General features: G+C 26.9%; 1 protein-coding gene across 3 annotated transcripts in view; it reads left to right on the top strand.

Annotated features, from left to right (window-relative positions):
- The window catches only part of LOC107456426 (PHD finger protein 21A), a 39,016-nt gene extending 14,871 nt beyond the window's left edge, over positions 1–24,145 (top strand). Inside the window, exons 4-11 of one of the 3 annotated variants that reach the window (XM_016074286.3) lie at positions 7,981–8,157; positions 10,012–10,341; positions 15,255–15,443; positions 16,439–16,628; positions 18,294–18,550; positions 19,534–19,741; positions 21,280–21,383; positions 23,591–24,145. In XM_016074286.3, coding sequence (XP_015929772.1) covers positions 7,981–8,157; positions 10,012–10,341; positions 15,255–15,443; positions 16,439–16,628; positions 18,294–18,550; positions 19,534–19,741; positions 21,280–21,383; positions 23,591–23,695 — 1,560 coding nt within the window. In that variant the 3' untranslated portion in view covers positions 23,696–24,145. Of the gene's footprint in view, positions 1–7,980; positions 8,158–10,011; positions 10,342–15,251; positions 15,444–16,438; positions 16,629–18,293; positions 18,551–19,533; positions 19,742–21,279; positions 21,384–23,590 lie in introns of all 3 variants that reach the window. The other 2 variants (XM_016074285.3, XM_016074287.3) reach the window with 2 other exon arrangements.
- The last annotated feature ends 440 nt before the right edge of the window (positions 24,146–24,585 follow it).

The raw sequence follows: 24,585 nt of genomic DNA, 5'->3' as shown, positions 1-24,585 counted from the left end.
CGTCTTTTATTTCTTCCTTTTTTTTAATTATTCGTTTTTTTTTCTGTAACTTTATCTATAATTATGCATAAAGATTTATTTTTTGCTAAAATTCCTAATCCTAAATATTGTTTTAATTTTATTAAAAAAATTTATTTATTTTTGAAGCGAAAAGTGTTTTTAAAATGTGTTGGTAATTTTGAATGAATAAAATCAGATAAGTAATTCAACATCATTATATCTACCTGCAATGAAGGAACCTTAAATTCTTGGGAAAAAAGAAGAAAAAAAAGATTACTTGGAAGTTGAATTTTTTAAGTTTATATTTATTTATTAAGTTTATATTTTTTAAATTAAATATTTATCTTGTTGAAAAGAATAAAACTATTTAATTCTAAATTTATAAACATGTTTTATACATATGAATAAAACAGTGTTTCAATTTGTTTTTTTTAAACTATGTTAATCCTCTATTCATAGCTTTTGTTGGAAATTTTTCAAATTTTACTTTAAAATTTTGTTTAACCATGCAAACTATTATTTTTTATTCAAAAATATATTATAAAATTCATTGAGGGAAAAAAAAAACAGAATTTAGAATTCAGAAAGCGATTGCAGAGCGTTCTTTTTTTTTTTCATTTTATAAATATTACTTTCACCATGATCCTGAATCCCTCTTGTCCCTTTCTTTTCTTCTTATTTTCTTACTCTTTAAATATTTGTAACGTTTATAAAAATTTAAAATGACTAGACCGGCAAAATATTACTATATTAATTTAATAATTCGTAAGACTTCATACTGTATTCTAAGTGCCAGATAGAACATTTAAGTTAAGAAAAGACTAGGGGGAAAAAATCTCAGATGAGCAAAGACGTAATTTGTTAAATTTAGTAAAAATTGTATATAAATAGTTTTTGTTTGATTTTAATTTATTCTTAATGTTATTTTTTTCTCTTTTATCAATTGAAAATAATTTTTTTATTATCCTATAAGATATCGCTAGACTTGGGTTTTACTATAATTTTATTGTACCTGGTGATTTATGCGAGAGAAATTTTTATTGTTTTTAATATTTTGTAAAATTGCCAATAAATGTACTTAAATAAATGTGATAAAATTTTTCTTATTAAATCTACAAAATTCAAGTTTATAAATGAAAAATTAAATGGGGTCATTTTTCCCGCTTCATAATTGTACTCTTTCTGTATTTTCGTAAAATATCTTTTAAACTTTTTAACGCAGACGATGTTATTTAAAAAAAAAAAAAAAAAAAAAAAAAAAAAAAAAAAAAAAAAAAAAAAAAAANTTCCAAAAAAAAAAAAAAAAATTCCAAAAGTTTAAATTAATAATCTTTTACTACCTTCGCACTTTCTTTTTTCTTTTTTTTTTCTTTAAATATTAAAAATTTGCATTATATGATCAATAGAGTCTAGTCAGAGTTCCTTTCCTTATTATAGTAAGTTACAAAAAAATAAATAAATAGTGAATATTACTCATTTAAGTTATTCATTTTTAAAAGGTCATATCAGACGAATATCAATTTTCACGATTGTCTCTTTTACAATAGAAACCTATTAAAAATTTTACCATGCCATTTTTAATTATATAGGGCACCAATGATTCAATTTATTTCGATGCTACGATAAATCCTACAATGAGATTAAAACTTTCAGTATTATGTTAGTTTGCAATTGTAACTTTTTGCAAATTGCCTCCTGAATCAAAATTTTTAAAAAGACTGGTAATGCAACTAGAGCATATTGTGAGTGTAAATTATATGTTTTGTGCTTTATTAGTTTCAGAGTTAGGTGGCCACAAAATAGGAAAAAATCGGGGAAATGACGAAGAATCCCATAAGACAGAAAAAATAATTAATTTGAGTAAAAAATTCTTAAAAGTCCACTAAATTTTCCTGAAAATTATTGTTCTGTATTAATTTTTTTTAAAAAAAGAATTGTTTTATTTAAACTCTAATTAAAAGTATAAGAGTTTTTTAATATACTTCATGTATCAGAATAAGGCATAACTGAAAAATTAATAATAAAGTTTATGCCAACTGTTACAAAAGATCAGGAAAATTTAATAAAATCAGTCTGGAAGAGACTGAAAATTTTTTTTCAGGTGTCTGTGGCATCCTTGTAATGAAGATAATGGCTTGAAATATGTTTTTATATATATATTCCTGCAGAAAAAAGACACGTTATAAACATCAAATTTCAAACAATATCATTAAATTTGAATTTATTAAGCCTATATTAATATAATATAGCTATATATTAATTATTTGTTGAAATGATGTATTCATTCTACCTCGCCAAAAAAAAAGATATAAAAAAAATCTTATGTTTGAATTAGGTTTCTTTATTGAACTGCTACTACAATTTGCTAGGTCTGTATAAAATGTCCATCTGCATCAAGCTGGTATAATAAAAATGATATGACGATAAAATAAATGAATAAAAATTTGTTCTTATATTTTAAAGTGAAAAAATATTCTGAAATTGCATCTAGTTTATTTTTTCTTACTGTTTATTGAAGTTATTGACTCTCATGGCGCAGGGGGATGAAGATAAATGAACTATAAACGGGTTAATATTATCTAACATTATAAGAATTTCAGTTTTAACTCTGATTTTTTTTCAATATGTGCAACTTTTTATTGATAGTTGTGGAATTTCATGTGTATGAAATAAGGTGCTTTGTATCTAGGTCTATCGAGGAATCGGAACAAGTTCAAGGTCGCACTGTAGTGGCCTTGGCGAATTTTTAAAACGATAAGTTCGATAGCAAAAAACATTTGGAGCATCTGAAGCTTTTAATTCCGTTAATGCTGAAATTGTGTATTTAGTATCTATAGCATTGTAATGTGCCTTTTATTTAGTAAATTATTTTTTAACGACTAACAATTTTTATGCTCGCAATGGCAGTTGGCAAATATATTTAATTTACTTTCCTTTTACGTTTATTCTTTTTGTATTAATCGATTTTATTTATGTAAGCTTAATTTTTGAAAGGTGAAAGCTCAAATATATTAAACTTTCTTGACGCAATCATCAGTTAAATGATCAATTAATGATGAATTATAATAAATTAAGGGACTTATGTGGGCCTCAACGCTGAAAAAAAGTTTTGTCAATTAAAAGTAATTTTACAATCCATATGAAAACTAACTGAACCTAAAACTTTTCTGAGAATTTCTAGAGGGTTATTCTATTTAATTTAAAACTGTGATAAATGATTTGTTTTTTATCGTTATAACTTAAATGCGTCTAAGTTTATTAAATTGAAAAAAAAAAATAATAATACAAATTTCTCTTAAGCTATTTTTAATTTGAAATGTGAATATGTGAAAGCTTGCGTAATGTAAATATGTAATGCATATTTGGTTTTTAAAGTAAATCCAGGAAATATATTAGTTTTAAAAATTTTATGATTTAAAAAAAGCTTCGATAAATGCTTCAAATTATTTTTGAATGAAATTTGATTTTTAACTTTAATGCATTTGAGCTAATTCAATTTTTTAGAAGGAAAATATAAACTTTTTTGACTATTTTAAATTTATTTACTGGTTAGAAGGTAATATTTTGTCCCTGGGCCGTAGGATGTGCACCTCTATTTTAACATTTTATTCTTATGAATTTTTTTTTTTTTTTTTTTTTTTTTTTTTTTTTTTTTTTTTTTTTTTTTGTTGTTGTTTCAAACACTTGTAAAATTTATCATATTATTTGTCATTTTTTATTTTAAACCAGAGTTTCGGTTCGACAATTATAATTTTATTTGTTTATTTTATTGGTAAAATTATCATAGTTATGTTGATAAATTATATCCCACTCCATATTTCTTAACATTAATGGGAATTTTTCTAAAGCTACTAATAATCGCGAGATCTAGGAGAAATTTAGGTCCAATAACAGACTCTTAACAAAATGTGTTTATCGTTAAAACCCTTCACAAATTATTTTATTTTAAAGTCGTTTATGTTTTTAAGGCGTATTATTCGTTAAAAAAATGGAGTATATCACGTCTTTAATTCTTAATATTAAAACATACGACTCTTCGAAACACTTTCTCACAAAATTATAAATTTTTTCTCAAATATAAGCCTTTTAAAATAAACAAGTTGTCGATTGTACTAGTTGATATTTATTAAATAATTCTTCGCATACTTAGAAAAAAGCTATGCAAAAAAAATTTATATTAGAACTAAATGTTGGCTAAAACTAATCTTGCAAAACCTATGAATTCATTAAGGAAATTTCGATCAAAAATTTTCGAATCACTTTTCCTATTAATTCTTCGAATTATTTTTAATTCGAATTATTTCTGTAGTTAGAATGGGTCGCTTGACAAAGTTAAGAAAATGCAAATGACTTATGTGTCGTTATCGGAAATTCTGCTTTTAGATGTCGTTAGAATCGATTGGAAACAATTATTTATCGATTATGGCAGATTTTATTTATTATTTACGAACATACTTAATAAAAAGTTAATAAAAAATAAATAAATTCTATGTGTTAACAAACATATTATTTCAATAAATACATCGAGAAAATTTCGATCTAGAGAACTTCCGAGCAACAACTATTCTCAGAAACAGATTTCACAACTATCTGTGAATTTTCCTATTAATTCTTCGAATTACTTCTAATTCTAACTAATACTTTTTCTCATTAATTCGAAGAAAAAAATCCCTTTTCTCATTCATCTGTTGGGTCGTTTGACAAAGTTAAGAAAATGCAAATGACTTATGTCTCGTTTTCGGAAATTCTGTTTTTAGATGTCGTTAGAATCGAATGGAAACAATTATTTATCGATTATTACAGATTTTATTTATTATTTACGAACATACTTAATAAAAAGTTATTAAAAAATAAATAAATTCTGTGTGTTAACAAACATATTATTTCAATAAATGTATCGAGAAAATTTCGATCTAGAGAACTTCCGAACAACAACGATTCTCAGAAACAGATTTCTCAACTATCTGTGAATTAGGAAAATTGATTTGGTATTCTCATTCATCTAATTGTTTAAACGGATTGCTTGACAAAGTTAAGAAAATGCAAACGACATTTGATTCGGTATCGAAAATACCCAGTTTTCGATGTCGCTAGAATCGAAGCAGTAACTTTCTCTTTGTCGTCTGCATCCCAAGAGCAATAAAAAGAAAAATGTTCAACTTTTCCTCCATCGTCCAAAAGTTCGGCGGAGGGAAAACGGGTGAACATTTTAACGTAAGTGCCTCGGCTCAAAGGAAAGGGAAAATCGATAAGTTGCGCCTGCGCGTCGGCTTCTTGCTCACCCATCTCCAGAGAAGAGCAGGTGGGTGAAAAAAAGGAATAGTTTTAGGATGAAACTTGCTCTTCTGAGCCCTACAAACTTTGTTGCAAGCTTTTTTGCCCTGCGTTATTCCAGCTCTGTTGAACCATTGATAACTAAATATTTTTTAGCGTTAACTTCCATGAAGCTATTTAATGAATCTTTTTTTTCCCTTTTATTTTTGTTGTATGTTTTTTAATTCCATCGAGATTTCGTTAGTAAATTATTTCTAAGATTTTTTTTTTGTCTATGCCTCAATGTTGAATTAGAAATCGATGACGAAGATCAACTTGAGAGGGGGCGTTTTCACTAATAGTTTTGGAAAGCATTATCTTATTTTTAAAAAAATCAGTAAAACAACTTTAAAAGTAAAATCTCGTGATCAAACAATAATTATTTAAATTATTATTAAATTATTTAATTATTAAAATTATTAAATAAACTAAATTGAACACAACTTTTCAAACTTTTTTAAAAATATTTTTTAAATAAACAGCTATTAATATTTCATATTGAAGCAAAAAGATTTAAAATTATTTTTTTTTTTCCGATTGTTTAAAATGCACAGATAAATTTTCCATGGTAACTTTTTTTCCACTTAATTCAAATTATCATTTTTCTTCTTAACTTTTAAAATTAAATTATTTAATTCTAGTGCAATATACTTGCATTTTTTTAAAAGGTTATTTTGAAATATTTTTTACATCTCTCAAGCTATTGGTGCAGATTAGTGTCATTTTAAATTATTAAAAGGAAGTTGACTTAAGTTTTCTATTGATATCTGTTTAATATAGAATTATTTAAATTAGGTTACTCAAGGACTTTATTTTTGTGCTTAAACCTTTAAGTGATATTTTATATCCAATGTTTTCCATTTTCTTTAAAAATTTCGAATTTGAGAAGAAAAAAATTTTGCTTTCTATGAAAAATCAGTATTTCAAGAAAATTTTTTGTACTTTTGTAGTTTGTTTTTCAAATTTAGAAATTGCTGGTTCTACACGAACTTTAACAAAAAAAGCCTTTGCAACCATCATTTTGTTTAATATCACTTTGGAAAACTAATTCTTACAACTCACTAGTATGAGTAGTATAATCAAAAACTTTCTTTAGAAAAGGCATAAAAATTTAAAATATCTCTAATGTTTCCTAAATTGTTAGAGAACTTGAAACAGTGCATATGACTATTTTCGTTACTCATTATAAATTAAGATTTTATTTTTTGAACATTCCTTACTTTTTATTAATATCAGAGAGACAGTACTGTAACAAAAATTTTAGTACTTATTTTATTATGGTCGTCATAAAATAATTAAAAGTAACAAAGGAGACTTAGATTTTCATCTCATATGAAAGCAGTAAAAATACTTTCTTAATGAAAAATTTTGTTATTTTCGTACTAAACAATAAAAGAAATACGAAGGTAAAATAAAACATAGAAAGTATAATTCTGTAGTGCTTCAACTGAGGAGTTGTAATTATCGACCAAATCAACCTTCAACGATTAAAAGGTACCTCAAGATAGAATCAAGTTAGAATGTCTTATATTCTAGTGAATTGGTATTTAATATTTATAGTGGTAGTTAGGCCACACAACTCTAATAATAATGGTGTCTCACGTTAGCTCTGTAAAAAGTTTCTTTTTAAGATATTTAGATTAACGTCAACTAATTCTCTCAATATTTAAAAAAATAATAATCCTTCAATTTTAATTACATAGAAATTATTGCAAGTAGAATAATGTTAAAACAACTCAATATATCAATTTGATTAAATAAAAAGATCAATTTGGAGCCATCGAAATTTGTTTTAAAACTTGTTTTTATTAGAATATCTGAAAATTATTTTATTGTTATAAATTTTCTATAAAGTTATCAAAACTAAAATTTCTGTCACCAGTTATTTTACTTTAACTGTTTTTAAAGATTATATGCTTCTTTTAAAAAAAGCTGTGTGATCTTTTTTTTTAATTCAGTTTTTAATAATTTTATTTATTACATTCATGTAAATAAAATTATCATGTATTTTGCATACTTGGGCCTCTCAAACTTTTAATGATTGCATCTTTGTGGGAGAAAATATGATTATTATATAAAAAGTTTGTCTAATGATATGTTATTTTACAAGCGCAGTTTTACAAAGTCTGCAGTATCTAGAAAATACTGTCAAAATTTTTAAATATTAAATTCAAATAAAACTATTTGGTACCTCTAAATAATGTTTCTAATTAGTTACGAAATATTTAATTATTTTTCAAATTACTAATGCAATAATAAGCAAAATTGTTTGCTGTATTTAAGAACAAATTCTTGTGGAAGTTTATTTTATGCAGACAATTAATAACAATAATTTCATTTTTCAAGTTATAATTATAAATTCGAATATAAATTATGAATTAAATTTTTGATTTAAAAATTTGGTGTTGTAATTATTACGAACTTTTAACTCTCCTTAAATTTGAAATTGTTTAAAAGTATTTTAAACATATACCATAAAAATTTCTAAAAAAGAAAACTAAATTAAAAATTTATGCATGAAAAAGCTAAATTAAAGCTGAAATGTAGTCTGCAAGCAAGAAGAAAGGGTCAATATTTTAATATTATCTTTTTCTTCCTGATCGAATCATTATCCTATGTTCTACTGTATGTACTTTAACATTTTTAAAATCTCTTATTTTCTTATAGAAACAAGTTGTTGAGGGCTTGAGAAAAAATCTAGAAAAGCCTAGTCCAAATACATGTTCCACAAATGTTGCAGCATTTACTGTTGCTTCACAATCACCTAGACCACAAACACCAAATCAAGAAACACAAGTTGTAGGCTCACAGAGGAGTCCTCTAGCAAATAATAAACTGACAACGGTAAGTAAATACCTTTTGTGTACTTCCATGTCTAATTACTTGTAGTTAATTTGATTAACATGTTGAAAGATAGCATAACTGTACAATGTTAATGACAATTCTTGTCAATTGACAAAATATTTTCCAGCTCTTCAGAATTATTTGTTAAAGCTCCATTTGGTGTAAAGAAAAATGGAGATCATCCAGCTCTCTGTTTTAACAAATAATTCCAAAGATGCTGTACAGCTTTCCTTCACTTGTGAGTAACATTCTTGGTTTCTGTACAGCTTCCCTTCAATTATGAATAATATTGATGCATAGTACACAGCTTCCCTTTAACTGTGAATGACATTCTTGAATGCTGTACTACTGTTCTGCAATTGTGAATAACATCCATGGACATTGTACTGCTTCCTTTCAATTACAAATAACATACATTGATGTTGTACAACATAAAATTATTTGTACAACTTAACCTAAAATTCTTTGTACAACTTAATCTAAAAATTACAATATTTAATGTTGTGAAGAAATTAACATTATAATAATGCTAATTTCAATATCAATTATATAATTTATATTTTGATGGCATATTTCAAGCAGCATCGTTTGAAAACACAAAAGAGTTCATAATTAAACACCTGACTATATTTGTTAGAAATAGTTAGTAGTTTTGTAGGAAGTAAAAAGGCAAACAATTAAGTTTTCTGTAGTAATTATGTTTCTTTGTTGTGCATTAGTTCCTTCTTATCCATTGCGTCTATAAATATGAACACTATTTTATAATTAAATTTTAAATTACAAGTTGATATGTAAACTACTTATGAGTAGTGAAACACATCATGATTCAATCATTCTTTTATTGATTTGTAAATCATTACATTCTACCACACTCTTAATCTTCATAAAAACAAGCTGTAAGAAGTGCATAAGTCAAGAAACAAAACTATATCTAGCTTTGTTGCTAAGCTACAAATTTACTTCTTTCCAATTTATAAAATTTCCTAAGAGTTCACTCTGCTTTACAAATCTGAAAATGTTCGAATAGCTTTCAGTAAACTACTTTTTGGGCTTTGTTATAATGAAATAAGGCTTTTAACTACAATAGCGTAGAATATAGTGAAAGTTAAGAGAATGAACCTAGAAAGTCTTCTAATTTTAGAGTGGGTCAGAAGTTGTTTGAGATAGATTCAAATGCTTTATTTTTTTTCTGGAACTAAATCGAGGGTGACCAATCTTTTGTATGTCAATTGCTAACTTTTTAGACAGATGAGTTGGAATGCATCATTAAATTGTTCAATGCATTGTTCATTGCACAAATAAATTATCTCCACTTCTTGACATATCAAAGCTTATCACCTTAAGTTTAAGTGACAAAGCTCTTGTGTTAGTCACAACTTTTTATGTTTGGATTAAATTATGAGTAATAATAATAAATGTAATAAGTATGAATAATAAATAAAAAGATAAAAAAAATTATTCAAAACTTATCTTATAAATGAAATTTTATAAATAAAAAAGCAAAAACACTTCTGAAGTTCTGTTTATCTATTACATCTGACATTTTGGTGATTTTCCTTAAAATTTGTGGAACACATAATCAATATTTCAGATTTAAAAAAATTTTAAAGCCATATCAGAATTTTTGCATCCTCCTGGGCATGCCAGGCAATTTAACTTGCAAGCTCCCTTGGTACATATATATATATAAAAGAAATTATATTTGCGAACATTGTTTAAACTTTTCTGAAATTTTTAAGTGTATGTTTCATTAAAAATTGTCAGATATTAATTTATTCATGTGTTAACATTCAATTTAAATAATGTCCTATCTCAAATTTTCAAACCTTTTCTGTTTGCAACTCTATTTTGCAGACCCTAGTGACTAAGCCCATAACTAACTGTATAAATACAGTACGCCAAACAGTGCCTCCAACAATAAACAATATTGCCACTCCTGCAGCTACTACATTTACTTTCAAAGCTCCAATGGGTACAGTTGTCCTGCCGAACTGTTCAACAGCTGCTGCCAGTACATTGCTGACAACAAAAGTTGCTGAACATCAAAAAATTCATCCAGTACTTGTAGTGCCATCTCCGTCCAATCGTACTGCTGATGGTGCACAAGTATTGCTAAATTTGGTTCCACCAATCAGAGTGCCTCAATATCCTCCGCCTTCACCTCGTACCCCTGCTCCTCCAGTTGTATGTATCTTTACTTCTGATTGTTAAATTAAATTTTTAATTAACAAGATAGTTTCCTAATAATTCATTAAATTAATTGTAATTGCTGGGGGGGAAAATTTTTCTTTCAAATTTTGGACATAATTGTTTTTAAAGTTGAATTTTAATGTGAAGATAAATCTTTTTATAATTCTGCCAAATAAATAAAATATTGCATTTTCTGGTGTACAAGTCAACTCCCCATTTTTAATTTCAAAAGAGTTTATGTGTGCGTCTGGTATATGAATCGACTACTGATTTCGCATTATGTAAAGAACTAATCAAATTTCTTATCAAATATAGAATTCTATTGTGGGCAGAAAAAAGCAAGAAATTAGTTTTCAGAATTAAAGACAATCAAGGATCTTTTCACTACCTTATATTATAAAACATAAAGGGTGTGTAGCGTTTTTAAAAAGTACTTAAAGGTGCTTATTTTCGTTTTTTGAAAGCCCTTTAAGGGGCTTTTTTCACTTGGTGTTTTTAAAAAGTGCTTAATTTTCCCTTTTCCAAAATTAGAATTTTTTTCTTCACCTTGTCGATTTTCGCCACGTATTATGCATTTTCTCATTGTTCTATTCAACGTTTTTACAATTCGTTCACCCACAATCTATTTCGGTGTACTCTTGGTCCATAGCGTATGAAAGCGCTAATCATTTTACCGGTTTGATAAAATACTCGTGAGTCCGCTTGTGTACTCAGCTGAGTTTGATGAGATTATTGCACTCTCATGTGCAACTCAGCTGCATTTCTCAATTTCAGGCTTCATTTCCACCCTCTGATATCGAATTGAAAAATCTCTTGATCATTTTATAATGACTAATTAATCAAAAAAAGAGTTCTTTGTCAGAAACTAGTTATTTTATCATAATTATGTAAAGTTTTTGAAAATTATTTTGCATTTTGCTAATGTATATAGTGCTTAAAAATATTTTTTGAGTGCTTGAAAAGTACTTAAAAGGTGCTTATTTTTTGTTGAAAGATATGGCTATGCACCCTGATAAAATTTATAGGTAAAATAATGTGTACTATTCAGACTACATGCCAATTTTTGCTTTTTCACTTTCAAGTATTCTATTACTGCTTCTCATGAATTCTTGATATTCAATCAGTTTGAAGAATGTAAATCATTTTTCTGATGATTGGCATTTTCTGCCAAACATTCTAGATGCTTGAAAAAATGTTGATACAGTGAAACCTCACTGGAGCGACCACTATCTGTTCCACAGTGAAATGGTTGTTAATGGAGGTTGGTCGTTCTTAGGGGATATCTCCATTGACTTCAAAATGTTATCGAAGATACATGATTTTTAACAAAAGATTTTAATTTTAGTCAATGTCATTTTCTTGGGGCGGAAATGTCACTTGTCATCATTGGATGGTGTCGAATCCTTTGTAAAATCGGACGCAATAATCGACATATAAAGGTTTTGGTTGTGTTATTCTAATGTTGCTTTTTTGTACAGTTATTAAAGAAATCATGATTTTAAAAAAAAAAAAAAAAATGAAAAGAAATCGGATTTATTTTATTGGAAATTTTTTTTAATTAGATAACTAGTAATGTTTTAAAAATATTACATTCTTACAGACATAAAATATGCAATTTAAATGTAAAGTAACAAATATATAAGATTAAATTTTAAAGATGTTAAATGTAATTGAAATACTTGACTAAAATTGTAAGTATTACTTAAAATCTTTGGAAATGATATATCTTTCAAATGTACATTCAATAAAGTATTTCAATATCATATTATAAAATTAACTATCTGGTAAAATGAATTATTGTATATTTGATGAATATTAGACTATTTTAGTAGTTTACCATTCAACACAAGTTAAGACACTCATATTTAGAAGGGGGGGGGAATGAAATGAGTAAAATTAAATAACTGGAAAGGTTATTAGATTTTAAGGGATATTTTTAAAAAACTGTATGAAAATTTTTTATTTATGCATTTGTGAAATTGAAAGAGTAACGATATGGTTAAAGAAAACTTACTCCAGATAAATTAAATATTTTAGATAATACCATAACGTATTTAACTCTTTCTAAAATATTATTTAGGCATGAAATTTAGGGACTAAAAAATTAGCTTAATGGATTTTCATTTCCCAATTTATTACTAGTTTTAGTGTGTATCTACTTAGTCTAGAGTGTACTAAACCTTACTCAGAAAATTATAAATAAACATGATGCGTAGAGTTTTTAAAAAATACTTAAAGGTGCTTATTTTCAATTTTTATTTTTAAAAGCCCTTAAAGGTGCTTTTTTCATTGGGTGTTTTTAAAAAGTACTTAATTTTCCCTTTTCCAAAATGAGATTTTTTTTCTTTACCATGTCGATTTTCACCACGTGTTACGCAAAAGCGTGCTTTTCACATTGTTCAACGTTTTCACAATTTATTTTGGTGTACCATTGGTCGATAACGTCTGAAAGCGTCAATAATTTTACATGTTTGATGAAATACTTGTGAGTTCACATGTGCGTCTACTGAGCTGGGTTCAGTGAGACTATTGCACTCTCATGTGCAACTGCTGCATTATGCAAGATATTTGCTATTTTAGGCTTCATATTTCACCCGCTGATATCGAATCGAAAAATCTCTTGACCATTTTATAATGGCTAATATGATCAAGAAAAGAGTTCCTTCTCAAAAACTAGTTATTTTATCATGTTCATATAACGTCTTTGAAAAATATTTTACATTTTGTTAAAGTATATGGTGCTTAAAAATGTTTTTGAGTGCTTAAAAAGTACTTAAAAGGTACTTATTTTTTGTTAAAAGATTTGGCTAACCTTTCCCTGAAGCACAAGTTAGCAAGTATTTTCTTGTCTGTAACTGCATAAAAATTAGAATTTCAAATATATAATACACCATTTCTCTGGTGACATTTGAAATACACCTTTATCAAAAAAATATCGAAATAGAAAGAATCTTTCCTAGCCATATATAACATAACTAATGCTGTAAAATTAATCGAATTTTCTTCTCAGCTTAGGCAAAATCTTTCGTTTTCATATTCATTTCTTTTTTTGCCTGATAAATGTGAACCAATCAAACAAATAAATTAGGAAATTACATCATATCACTTAATTGATGCATTGGAAAAAAGTTTGCATGTTTTTTATACAGTGACCTCTCACTTATGCACCACCTCTTTTATGCACCTTTTTCATTTATATGACGATTTTTATAGGTCCCAGTACATTAGGTAGGAAAATAATGATAAACATCCTTCGTTTATGCGTCGCTCTAAAAATAAATTTTTCAATTATGCGCCGAAATTTTAGGCTAACATTTAAATTTTTTAATCCTTTAAATATTTTTTCTTTTTTAAAAAAAATGTCTTAAATGAAAAATGAAGCAAATGAGCAATCCTTGTTACTGATACAAAGAAATATATGTTGTTAGATCCAATTGAATTTGCTTCCCCCTGTGACCTTTTCATCTTTGCTGTTTCTGGAAAGACATTCTTTCTAGAATTTTGAATAGAGTGTCTTATCTGTTACGCCAGCAACAATGAAAGCGCATTCATCTCTTAGAAAGTGACCATTCCTCTTGTCCAGAGGTTAGTTTTACACCCGTGCTGTTTTCTAGAGAAAAAAAAATGGACATTATGAGTAAATAAAAGGTGATCTGTTTTGACAGAAGTACTTGAACAACATATTGTGCAGCATATTATGACGTCAAGTACTTTTCTTAGAAATTTATCATGTGATGTTTCACCCCCTCCCATAAAACTCAAATTTTTTGTGAAGAACTGTTCATTTATATCTAACTAAAACTTGTGAACGATGAGAACGTGGTGGATGATGCTTACGAGATGATAAAGTTCCTCCAAATCACGCAGCAGTATTGAGAGCTTTAGACACTATTCATGACTATTTACAATTTAATTTTGCTTCTGAAACTCCCCCTTATCCCATTTATATGAACTGGAAAAAACTGCTTTTGAATAATGTCGGCAAAAACAAATACAAGCATGCATTCAGATTATTTTGTAAGAAAATAAATTGTCTTAAGGTATGTTAAATTTTTTCTTTGTATAAGTATAGTACTAAATACCAAAACAGTATAAATATTAACATTTAATCTTTAGAAACATATTTATTCATATTGTCACTGCAATTTACGTTGCGTTTTCGAATTTTGAAGTTTTTCACTTATGCGCTTTTTTCTCTTGGCCCCTTGCACCGATGCATAAGTGAGAGTTCACTGTATGTTGTAAAGCAGTTTTGATAACTGTATGATAATTATAAAAAGTGTGAAGAACATTTCTGATTCTACTGATGAAGAATGCATGGAAAAGAGGGTATTTTATTTATTTTAAAATAGCTTCCCTTCTCTAAAAAATATATACACTTATTGGCACAGAATTTATTTTAAATAAGTAACTAATTTTAGTTGCAATAACTTTTACACAAAAATGATAAATTGTTATATGAGATGTTAAGAGGGAAAATTTTTTGTTTTAAATCGGTGTGCCCTACTTTTATTTATCTTATAGCCTAAGTTAATTTTTTATATTTCGGAATTTTTTTTTATTAAAATGTCATATACCAAGAAGGATTTTTTCTTTTGGTAGTCTATTAGACGAAAGGTCGGTAGTCTATTAGACGAATGTTTAGTTATCTGGAGTTAATAAAATTGGACATATTAAGATACTTATTGTAAATTATTTTGTACAGCTAGATTATAGTTTTTGTGGTATTCAATACCTATTTTTAATGTTTTTCTTGCCAAAAATATGATTGCTGAGATTTTGCATGCCATAACAGTTGGATGAAATGGCTTTAATTAAAAATTTTAAATAGTTAATCAATGATTTATGTTGGATTTTTATATTGTTCCTATTTTTGAAATCTCTCTCTTTGTTTTGTTTTTAAGCAGACTTGCCAAAAGAATACAGCTATAAATAGCTGTAATCCCATAGCTGTAGCCAACACCTCCACTACGTTTCAAACAACTCAATTCTATGTCAACTCGGATTCTTCATGTGACAGTCCACCTGCCACCCTGAGTGACAAATTTCAACCAAATAATACAATTGATACTATAGAAAACAAATTGGAACAAAAAGTAAGATTTTAAATTTTTAATTGCAATTTTTTGTTATACTTTTAAGTATGTGTAAATAAATACATATACTTTTATAAGCAAATAAGTAGTTGATGCTCAGTATAACAACCTTAGTCATCCAAATGCATGCAAAGAAATGTCATGGGTGAGATTGCCATATTATGAATATGGAAATATGCCACAAATATTTACTCATACAATAAAAAATACTAAATTAATTTGATGAAGAGATAATTTTACTCTTTTAAGTCTTAATTATATTTTTGAAATCAGTGAAAAATTAAAAAACATATTAAAAAGATTATGTTTAAAAAAGCATCACAGCAAAAAAATTTCTCTAAATACTTCAGAGGAAAAGTTATAGAAGTTTTAATGTTACTTATCATTATTCCTGTCCATAAAGATTCTGAAGTTAATAAAGGTTTTTTTTTTCTTCATTTTTCCAGAATTAAACAAGTTAAAATCCATTTTTGGAACGGTTTTTTAAAAGAAGCAATGATGAAATGAATGCGTGAAATGTAATTTAGAAAGATAAAAAACATTACTCTTAGAACATTTTATATTATTAATTATTTGGTAGTGTCGTCAAGGCAATTGTATATTAAAAATAGTTATATATATTGAATTAATATTTTTATGCAATTATTCAAATATTTATTTTTAGAAGCATATATTAAATAACTTAACTGCATGTTAAGGTTATATATTTTTTATGGTGGTTACTAGGAGTATTTATAAGCTTTTTCCAAAATTATTCAATTCAATTTGATGAGCAATCAGATAAATATTATTTAGTAAACCTAACTGGATAAAAATGTTTGTTCTCTTGCTTTTAGTTGCATGTTATTCTAAAATTATAACTGCTATATTACTTGGGAAATCAGTTCTTTTGTTAAATAATGTATTCTTTGTTTGCTTTGTCTTGAAATATTTTATGCATAATGCTTGATATTATTTAAAACAATTTATAACAGAATTTCATTCTTTACTTTCAGAAAAAATTAGAATTTCTTACAGCATTGGGACTTGTAACAAGAGATTCTTTGTGTGACTTGAAAAATAAGAGAATGGAGCGAAAGCGCAGATCTACAGCAAATCCTCAGTTCTCTAATGCTGCTTTAGAAGAAAAATGGCGTATTGCAGCAGCAGCTCAAGCATCTACAGCTCCTCAAAAAAGACCTAGAGGTTATTAATGGATTTTTTTGATTACTGGTATTCTCATATTGTGTTTTACGCAAACATATTTATTGTTACATGATTCCTTGACACTTTTCCTTTAAAATGCATTTTTATAATTATTCCTAAATTTTGTAGTATTTCAGAGTTTCCACAGGACAAGGATAACAGGAAAAAGTCATTGAACTTTATCTAATTAGAAAAAAAATCAAAGAATTTACTCATAAATCAAAGAAAATGAATACATTTATCTTTGAGGTCTGTAGAAGTCCAATTGGTCTTGCAATAATTAAATTTTTTTTTTACATTCAACTTAATTGTCATGTATAATGGTCTTAAAATTTATTTTAAATTTGTGAATAAGACCTAACCAAAACATTAATAATAAAATTTATCCCACCAGGTATGAAAATCGGATAAATTTTTATAAAATCAATCGGTGGTAAAACTGAGGGAAATTTTTTTTCAGAGTGTTTGCTGTCAACCTTATTTTTATGAATGCTGATTGATAGAATGTTTTATTATTATTTTTTATCCAAGTGGTATGAAAAATAGTGTAGTAAGCATTTAAGGGTTTTGTGGGGTTATTACATTGGTTACATCAGTTATTTCATATTTTTTGTGTGACTTTTTACAGGTGCTTGGAGTAAGGTTTTTACTTTTGATTTAAAAGAGTTAGAATTATTTTATTAATTGTTGTGATTCTCTTTTACTCTTTTTATCTTTTTAACGTGTAGATAAGAAAAGAAAGCAAAGTAACTACAATTAACAGTACTGAATTTATGGTTCATGCATTCTTTTCTAAGATGAATGTTTCTATTCTCCTTAGGCATTACGCATATAACTGTGATGTTTTTAGGTATAATATTTATTTATTATTGGTAAAATTATAATGTAATAGTTTATCGCTTTTTAATATTTATCACTGAAAAAGAAAACCTATTATTAGCTTGAAGTTAATTGCTGTTTATTTTGAAAGTGAAAATTGATTGTAAAAGGTTAAGTATTAAATTTATTTTTTGATTTGATGATTTAAAAGCAGTACAGTCCACATTATCCGTGAGTGGATTATCTGTGATGCAAATTATCCTTAAGTTCATAGAAATATTGCAGATTTTATTGTGCATGATTTTTTTCTATGTAAACTCACTTTTTTTTAACATTTTTATGTATGAATGTTTTCATGAAATCTGCATGTACTAATTATTAATTTGTTCTATTTTAGTGATTTAGACATAGAACAAAAATTTTTGTTGTATGTTTAAATATAAACACATGTATGCATACATTTTAAAAATTTTTTTTGCATTTCCACCTTACTTTTTTAGTTTGTTTGGATTATCTGCAATTTTTACTATCGCCATGCCCTTGCCACCCAGTTCTGTGTATTATCAGGGCTCTACTGTAATTAACTATTTTCTCCACTGAGAACTATTTTGAATTACTTCAAAAATAAATGTGGCTGTATCAACTGTTGACTAATATTTTATGTATAAGTTGTTTTGTTTTGTTTTTTTAATTCTTTTAATTTAAAAACTCCATTGAAATTATTATTTTGACTTACGAAATGAAACATGTAAATCTCCCTGCATTTAACCTTAACAACTTAAGTGGGAAAAAAAATGTTGTGTACTGTTGTAGCTGTGAATGTAACATACTTATTTCTGATTGCAGGTCGTCCTCGTTTGGAAACTAAACCAGTTGTTTGTCCCACTAACGGAATTTGTCCAGCAAATGAAGATAAACCAGCTGAAGTACAGCCACCTCAAAATAATGCCCCTATTGTAATGACAACTAACTCATGTTCAGTTAACTCAACTCCAGCTGTTTCATCTCTAGCTAATTCATCTCCTAACTCATCTCCAATTAACAGTTCAGTTACTGTTGTAAATGGAATTCATAAAGCTCTCTCTCATTCTGATGAAGGAAAGGTATAATTTTAGTTGTCACCAGTTTTTACTGATTATACTTTATATATGTTTGTAAAAAATTATCACTGAGTGAAAATTGAACATCGCAATATTACTAAGCACCAAACCAACTGGAGAAGTCTTAGGCATTTCTTAATCTGATACATTTGAAACTTATTGCAATCAGGTCCCACTTTATTAAGCCTAAGAATTGTTGGACTAGTTTTATTTTGTAACTGATATTAAACTGCCAACCCATACTAAGAACAACCCATATTATAACTTTTGAATATACGAATCTTTCAACTCTGTAATTTTGAACACCACCCAGAAGACACGGGAACTCCTGAATCAAGCCCTGATATAAACTAGCTGCTAAAGGCAACAGAGGTTGAAGACAAGTCACATCGGTTGAAAAGAGTCTGATGCGAGAGTACCAGTTAAGAAGCAGCATACTAGATAGTTAAAATTAAGGATAAAATCTGAAGCAGGAGTACCAGTAAAAAACAAACCTTACTAACAGTTGGTGAGAAAAATGGAACCTGGAAAAAAATATAAAGTTTGGTTCATGATGTTTCAGGCAAACAAATAGAATCCAAAGGAGAATACAGATTAAAGAAAAAAGAAAAGATTAATAAGAATGATGCTCTTAGTAAAGTATCTTTAAAAGTCTTAAATTAATGCAGATATAAGTTTAAAAACAATTTGTCTTTTATTTTGAATTAATCTTTGGAACATTATATGTTATCTTACATGTGGTCATTTGTGGTCATTTGAATTTAATGGAGTATTAATTTTGTAACTGGACTGTTCCAAGCTAACTTAATTACTAATGAAATAATTAAAATGTGATTTCATTTGTAAAACATAATAGCCAATAAAGAAAAAAATATTCATTTATTAAGCTGCATTTAAAATACATGTACCTAAATTATACTAAGGTATTAAATGTAAGTAGTTAAAAGGGAAAGATTTTAGAATGTAAAATGAAATTGTTTTTATAGAATGTTGAACAAATGTTGTCTGGATTATGCATTGTGTGCACGCAACCTGGTGATCTAGTAAAATGTGATACATGTGCTAAACAACAACATCTTGGTTGCATGCAGCCACCATTGATTGCAAGACCACAAGTTCCGTGGCAATGCAGTGAATGCCAGTCTAGGACTGTCTCTCTCACTGTTGTACAAAATTATGACATGCTCAAAGCAGGTTTGTCTATTTAACATTCAATATTATTAATTAGTGGCTCTTAAAACAAATGCTTTTGAACTCTAATTTTGACTAAGCTGATTAAAAGAAATATGTAAGGTGCAAATGCATTTTCATCAGTGGTATTATTTGGCTTAGAAATTTGTATTCATAAACAAAAATTTTGAGTGAAGCAAAAAAAATAAAAATAATGTATTTTCAGTTTGAATTTTGTCACAAAAAAATTACATAATAAAAGGTTTTAAACAACACATTTAATCTTTAAACTGATTAAACTTATATTAATCTTTAAACTGCATTTGCATAAATATTTTTAATCTTCATAGTTTTTGTTAACAAATTAAACATTTAATCAAATTATACTTTTAATTGAATTTTGAAGGTAAATTTATCAGTGAGTTATTTTATCTTTTACTATAAATTACGCAGCTTATAGAGTAAATTTAGATTTTTTGCACGGTAATGGAATACAACCAAATAGCATAACATTTTGGTATATATGCGTATATTTATAACATAAAATTATATTTTTTATCTATTTGAGCTGTAAACAATTTAAAGTAATTGACTGAGTTTTTTACTTATTTAAATTTTTTTATGAATAAATAAATTAGCTCTAATGCTATAACATTTTCTTCTTTATTGATCTGACATCCCTTTGTTGATCAAGGCCTTATTTAGAATTTCTTCCCTACGAAAATCTAGTGCTCATTAATGTTTAAAATAAATGCCAGAGAATTTCTTTGTATCCATATAAAAGCTGCAATTTTGCATTAAGAATTCTAAGAAATTCTAAAAAATATGAAAATAAAGCTTTTTATGCTTTGGAAAAGGATCCTGAATAAAATTTGTTGTGGGGTGGGTAAACTTTGTTTAGCCTTAGATATAATTATTTTCTCTCCACTGTTGCACTGCTGCTTTTGCGGGCTCAGCATAGATAGGGTTCACTGAAATCAAACACAGCAGTTCTACTGTTAGGGTAAATCTCTATTGTTTGTTAAGGTATGTATCTTTAGTAAACATGTAATAAATTGAACTAAAAATAATATTTATAGCTGTAATGGCCAATAAATAAAGATAACTTGAAAACAACAGAACATTAATTATACAGTTGCCATAGTAAAACAAATTTATCTACACATGTGCCATGAATTAATTAACATGAATACGCCAATATGGTTGGACCTTCTTCCTGACTAGTAGAATGAAATTCAAAGATTGTTCACTAGATGACCAAACTAATTTTTGAAAAATTGAGTTAAACGGTTTTACTCCACATTATTCATTTTAAACAAATTTTTTCTTAATTCATTTTTTAATTTTTCATTCATTTAAATATAATTTATTATGATTATGCCAAAAATTTGTATAATTTCTTAATTCATTTGTACAATACATTATATTTTATTTTCAATGAAATTTTTAATTGTTTTACAGACTGCATTGTTTTACTAAATTAACAATGCCTAGCTCATTTCTTGCTTAAAAAATAAATAAATGATTATGTTAAATTAATTAATTCTTAATTAATTAAACAGCCAAAGAGGATGAGAAGCGAAAATTACTCAAGAAAAGTTTGGAGTTGCGTTTAAAGCGTTCTCAATTGGAAGGTAGACTTAATCAGTTGAAAGATTATTCTACTGTAAGTAATGATTTTATTCATAATATAATCTTATTTATTATCATATCTTATTTATTATTCCATTATTTCAAAATTTTTCTATGATTCTTTGAAAACAAAGCGAAAAACATGTAGGAAAAAGTGTGATAAAATAAAGGTAACTTAGTCAACAAACAAACTCTATTTATTTTTCAGTTTTTTTTTTTTAAATACGATATCTATTGTTTTCTGAGTAGGCAATATATGTTCAAGTTATGGAAGACAGGGATAATTGTCTCTGTGTCTTGAACTGTTGAGTACCCCCGTGCCAGAATTTTTTCAGGCTTTCTGCTACAAACCACTCTAATATCTTTTTTACAAAATACTTATAATAATAACAAATATTCATGTTACTTATTTAAAGAAACAAACGCGTTGTGCTTACAAAAAAAACTATTTGGGTAAAATAAAACTATAATTTTGTAATATTTTTTTTATTAATATAGTAAACGATATTCTCGCATTTTGTGGGAGGAAAGATGCTCTAAATGCGAAAACATCACCTTTTTCGCAATTTGCATATCATCACATTAAAAAAAATACTAACTAAAAATCATGAAATCCGTAAGAGTAACTGCCAAAAGAAAGATTGACAATAAAATCAGGCACAAAGGACTCTTCAAAAAGCAGCTTACTCAAATGAGTGTTTTGTTTTGAGATTCAGCTATTGTAATCAATAATATAGTATTTAAAATATTGGATTTTAACTATGAGGAAATAATTTGCAATAATTGCTAAACAAAATCTATAGAATCTTGTGTTCAAAAGTATATACTCAAATGTACAATTTGAATTCCCTATATTGTCTGAAATATATATTGAGATATTTTAAAACCATGTAAAAATCAATATCAGTAACTGCTGAAAATACAATAGAAATACTACATGAATTTATGATATCTGCATAAATTGAGTGTTTCAAAAAGTGATTATTTAAATGCATGATTCAAATTTTATGTGTAAAAATAATGTTAACTAAGAAATAACCTGAATTTAAAAACCCTATGGAAACAGGTAACATTAGCAATAACAGTTGAAAAGTCGAAAGAAATTGTGAAATTGTGGCATTAAAAGTAAATAAACAATTTAAGTTTCTCGTCTAATGAAATTTTATTTTAAAAAAATAGGATATTTAATGATTAAAAAAATAGGATATTAATATTAAAAATGGGAAAATTTATGGCAATGACTTTTGAAGGAATGTTTGAAGCACCGCATGGATTAATTGTGATATTAAAGAGTGGTTTCTTGAATCTGCAATTCTAAACTTCAAGTGCTGTAATAATATCAGTATTTTTTAAAAATTCATTAGAATATAAATAATAAAAATCTTCTGGATTTTAGAAAAAATAAAAATTTGTAGCGACAATTGCTGAAGAAAAATTATTACATATATTTACGATGAAATCGACGTGAGTTGTTAGGATTTAAATATTTCAACCAAATTTTTTTAAAAAAGGGGGAGACAAATGTACTCCCCCCCCCCTGATGTGCAAGAAAGGCATCTTTTCAATGTAATTCTGCAGGAAAAAATCTTTCAAACATTTGTACAGAAAAGAAACCTAAAATATTTTGCTTCAAAGAAGAAAAATCTTATTGTAAGAGCTCTGTAACAATCTGTGTCAGATTCGCTGTGTCATCGCAACTCTGCCACTGGGTTGAGAGCTTGGTTGAAATTTTTTGCAAGAAGTGAAATGCTTTTTTATTTTATTTATATATTTTTTTTTTTAATTTCAAAGGTGTCATTTTAATCTATACATATTTATATTTCTTTGCAAAAGTTTTACAATTTTAGAGAAAGAATTCTTATTTACTATATACACAGCTACCTACTCTACTGGATTATCCAGTAGACTGGATTTTGCCAGTTTCTCCTGCCCTACTGGTTTAATTAAAATTCTCCTGGTTTTTGTACATTTTAGAAAATTCCTTAAGATTGAATAAGTTTCCAACACAAAAAAAATCCCTATTGAAATGGAATTTTTGTACAGATTACTGCTTGCTCGAATATTTAAATGAATATTACTAATATATAATAAAGCGAACCTCATTTATAGAAATCGGGTTAAGATTTTTTTTCTTCTAAAGTGTTCAAAGCTCTCATTATAAATAATTTTGAAAAATCTTTTAACTATCTTTGATGAATTAAATGCCTATTAATAAAATTCTAAATATTTTTTATTTTTTAGAATCAGAAAAATCGACAATCAGAGCTTCAGAATTCTTTGAAAGGAACAGAAAATCTTGTAGAACGCATCAGCAATGTGATAAATGGTGTGAGAATGTGCTCTTGATGTTCCTTTTTCCCATTTCAAAACTTATTTTCATGTGCCAATTTCGGTGCTTTTTAAAGATAATTCATAGCATCAGTTGCTGGAGCTTAGAACATACCCAATGAACAATAATTTGGGTAGGGTAATTTGGTGCAGCTACCTTTACTAAAAATAACTGAGATATGTACAGACTTGTAATTAAGTAATTTAACGCTGGAGTTCAGCATCTCACTTATTTATTTGAACAGCACTGTCCATTAATGCTGACATGCATGTTTTCCCTGGTACTACCAAAATGCTGTGGGAGCCTTTGATTAGGCTTTACCTGTACCTGTTTACATTATTTGTATATAACAACATTCATGACATATTTTCTGTGTATATAGTTAGTACTTTTTTAAATTTTAGCACTGTATTTAGCTAATTGAATGAAATACTGAACTGAAATAATTACACATTCTGTGGAATTAATGTTTTACTGTATATAATGTCATAACTACCATTTCTTAAATTAACTACTGAATTTTACCAGTTTCACCTGGTTCAATCAACCAAAAAAAGTTATTATTGTTTATTTATTTATTTTTGTCTATTTTTGAGCATTTTAAGGAAGCTTCTGAAAAATTGCTAATCAAAATCTTTTATTATCTATTTCATTGATTTAGTGTTTAATTACTGTTAAATAATGAAGTTTACCTCATAAATAGTAATCAATTTCAAGCTTTTCTCTTTGAAATATTCTAAAATTTTCAGTTTTTATTTTTCAGAATTGATTTTATGTATATAAAAATGTGTCTTTTTATATTAATTCATTATTTAAATTCTCTTTCTTAATTCATCCTAAACAAAAGGTTTTACCATAATTATAGATTAATTTTCTGCTAAAATTTTCTGCTTTAAAATTGCAGACG

The sequence above is a fragment of the Parasteatoda tepidariorum genome, chromosome 8 (assembly GCF_043381705.1).
Source record: "Parasteatoda tepidariorum isolate YZ-2023 chromosome 8, CAS_Ptep_4.0, whole genome shotgun sequence".
NCBI lineage: Eukaryota > Metazoa > Arthropoda > Arachnida > Araneae > Theridiidae > Parasteatoda > Parasteatoda tepidariorum.
Note: the sequence above shows the minus strand (reverse complement) of the source record. Positions and strands in the feature narration are given on the sequence as shown.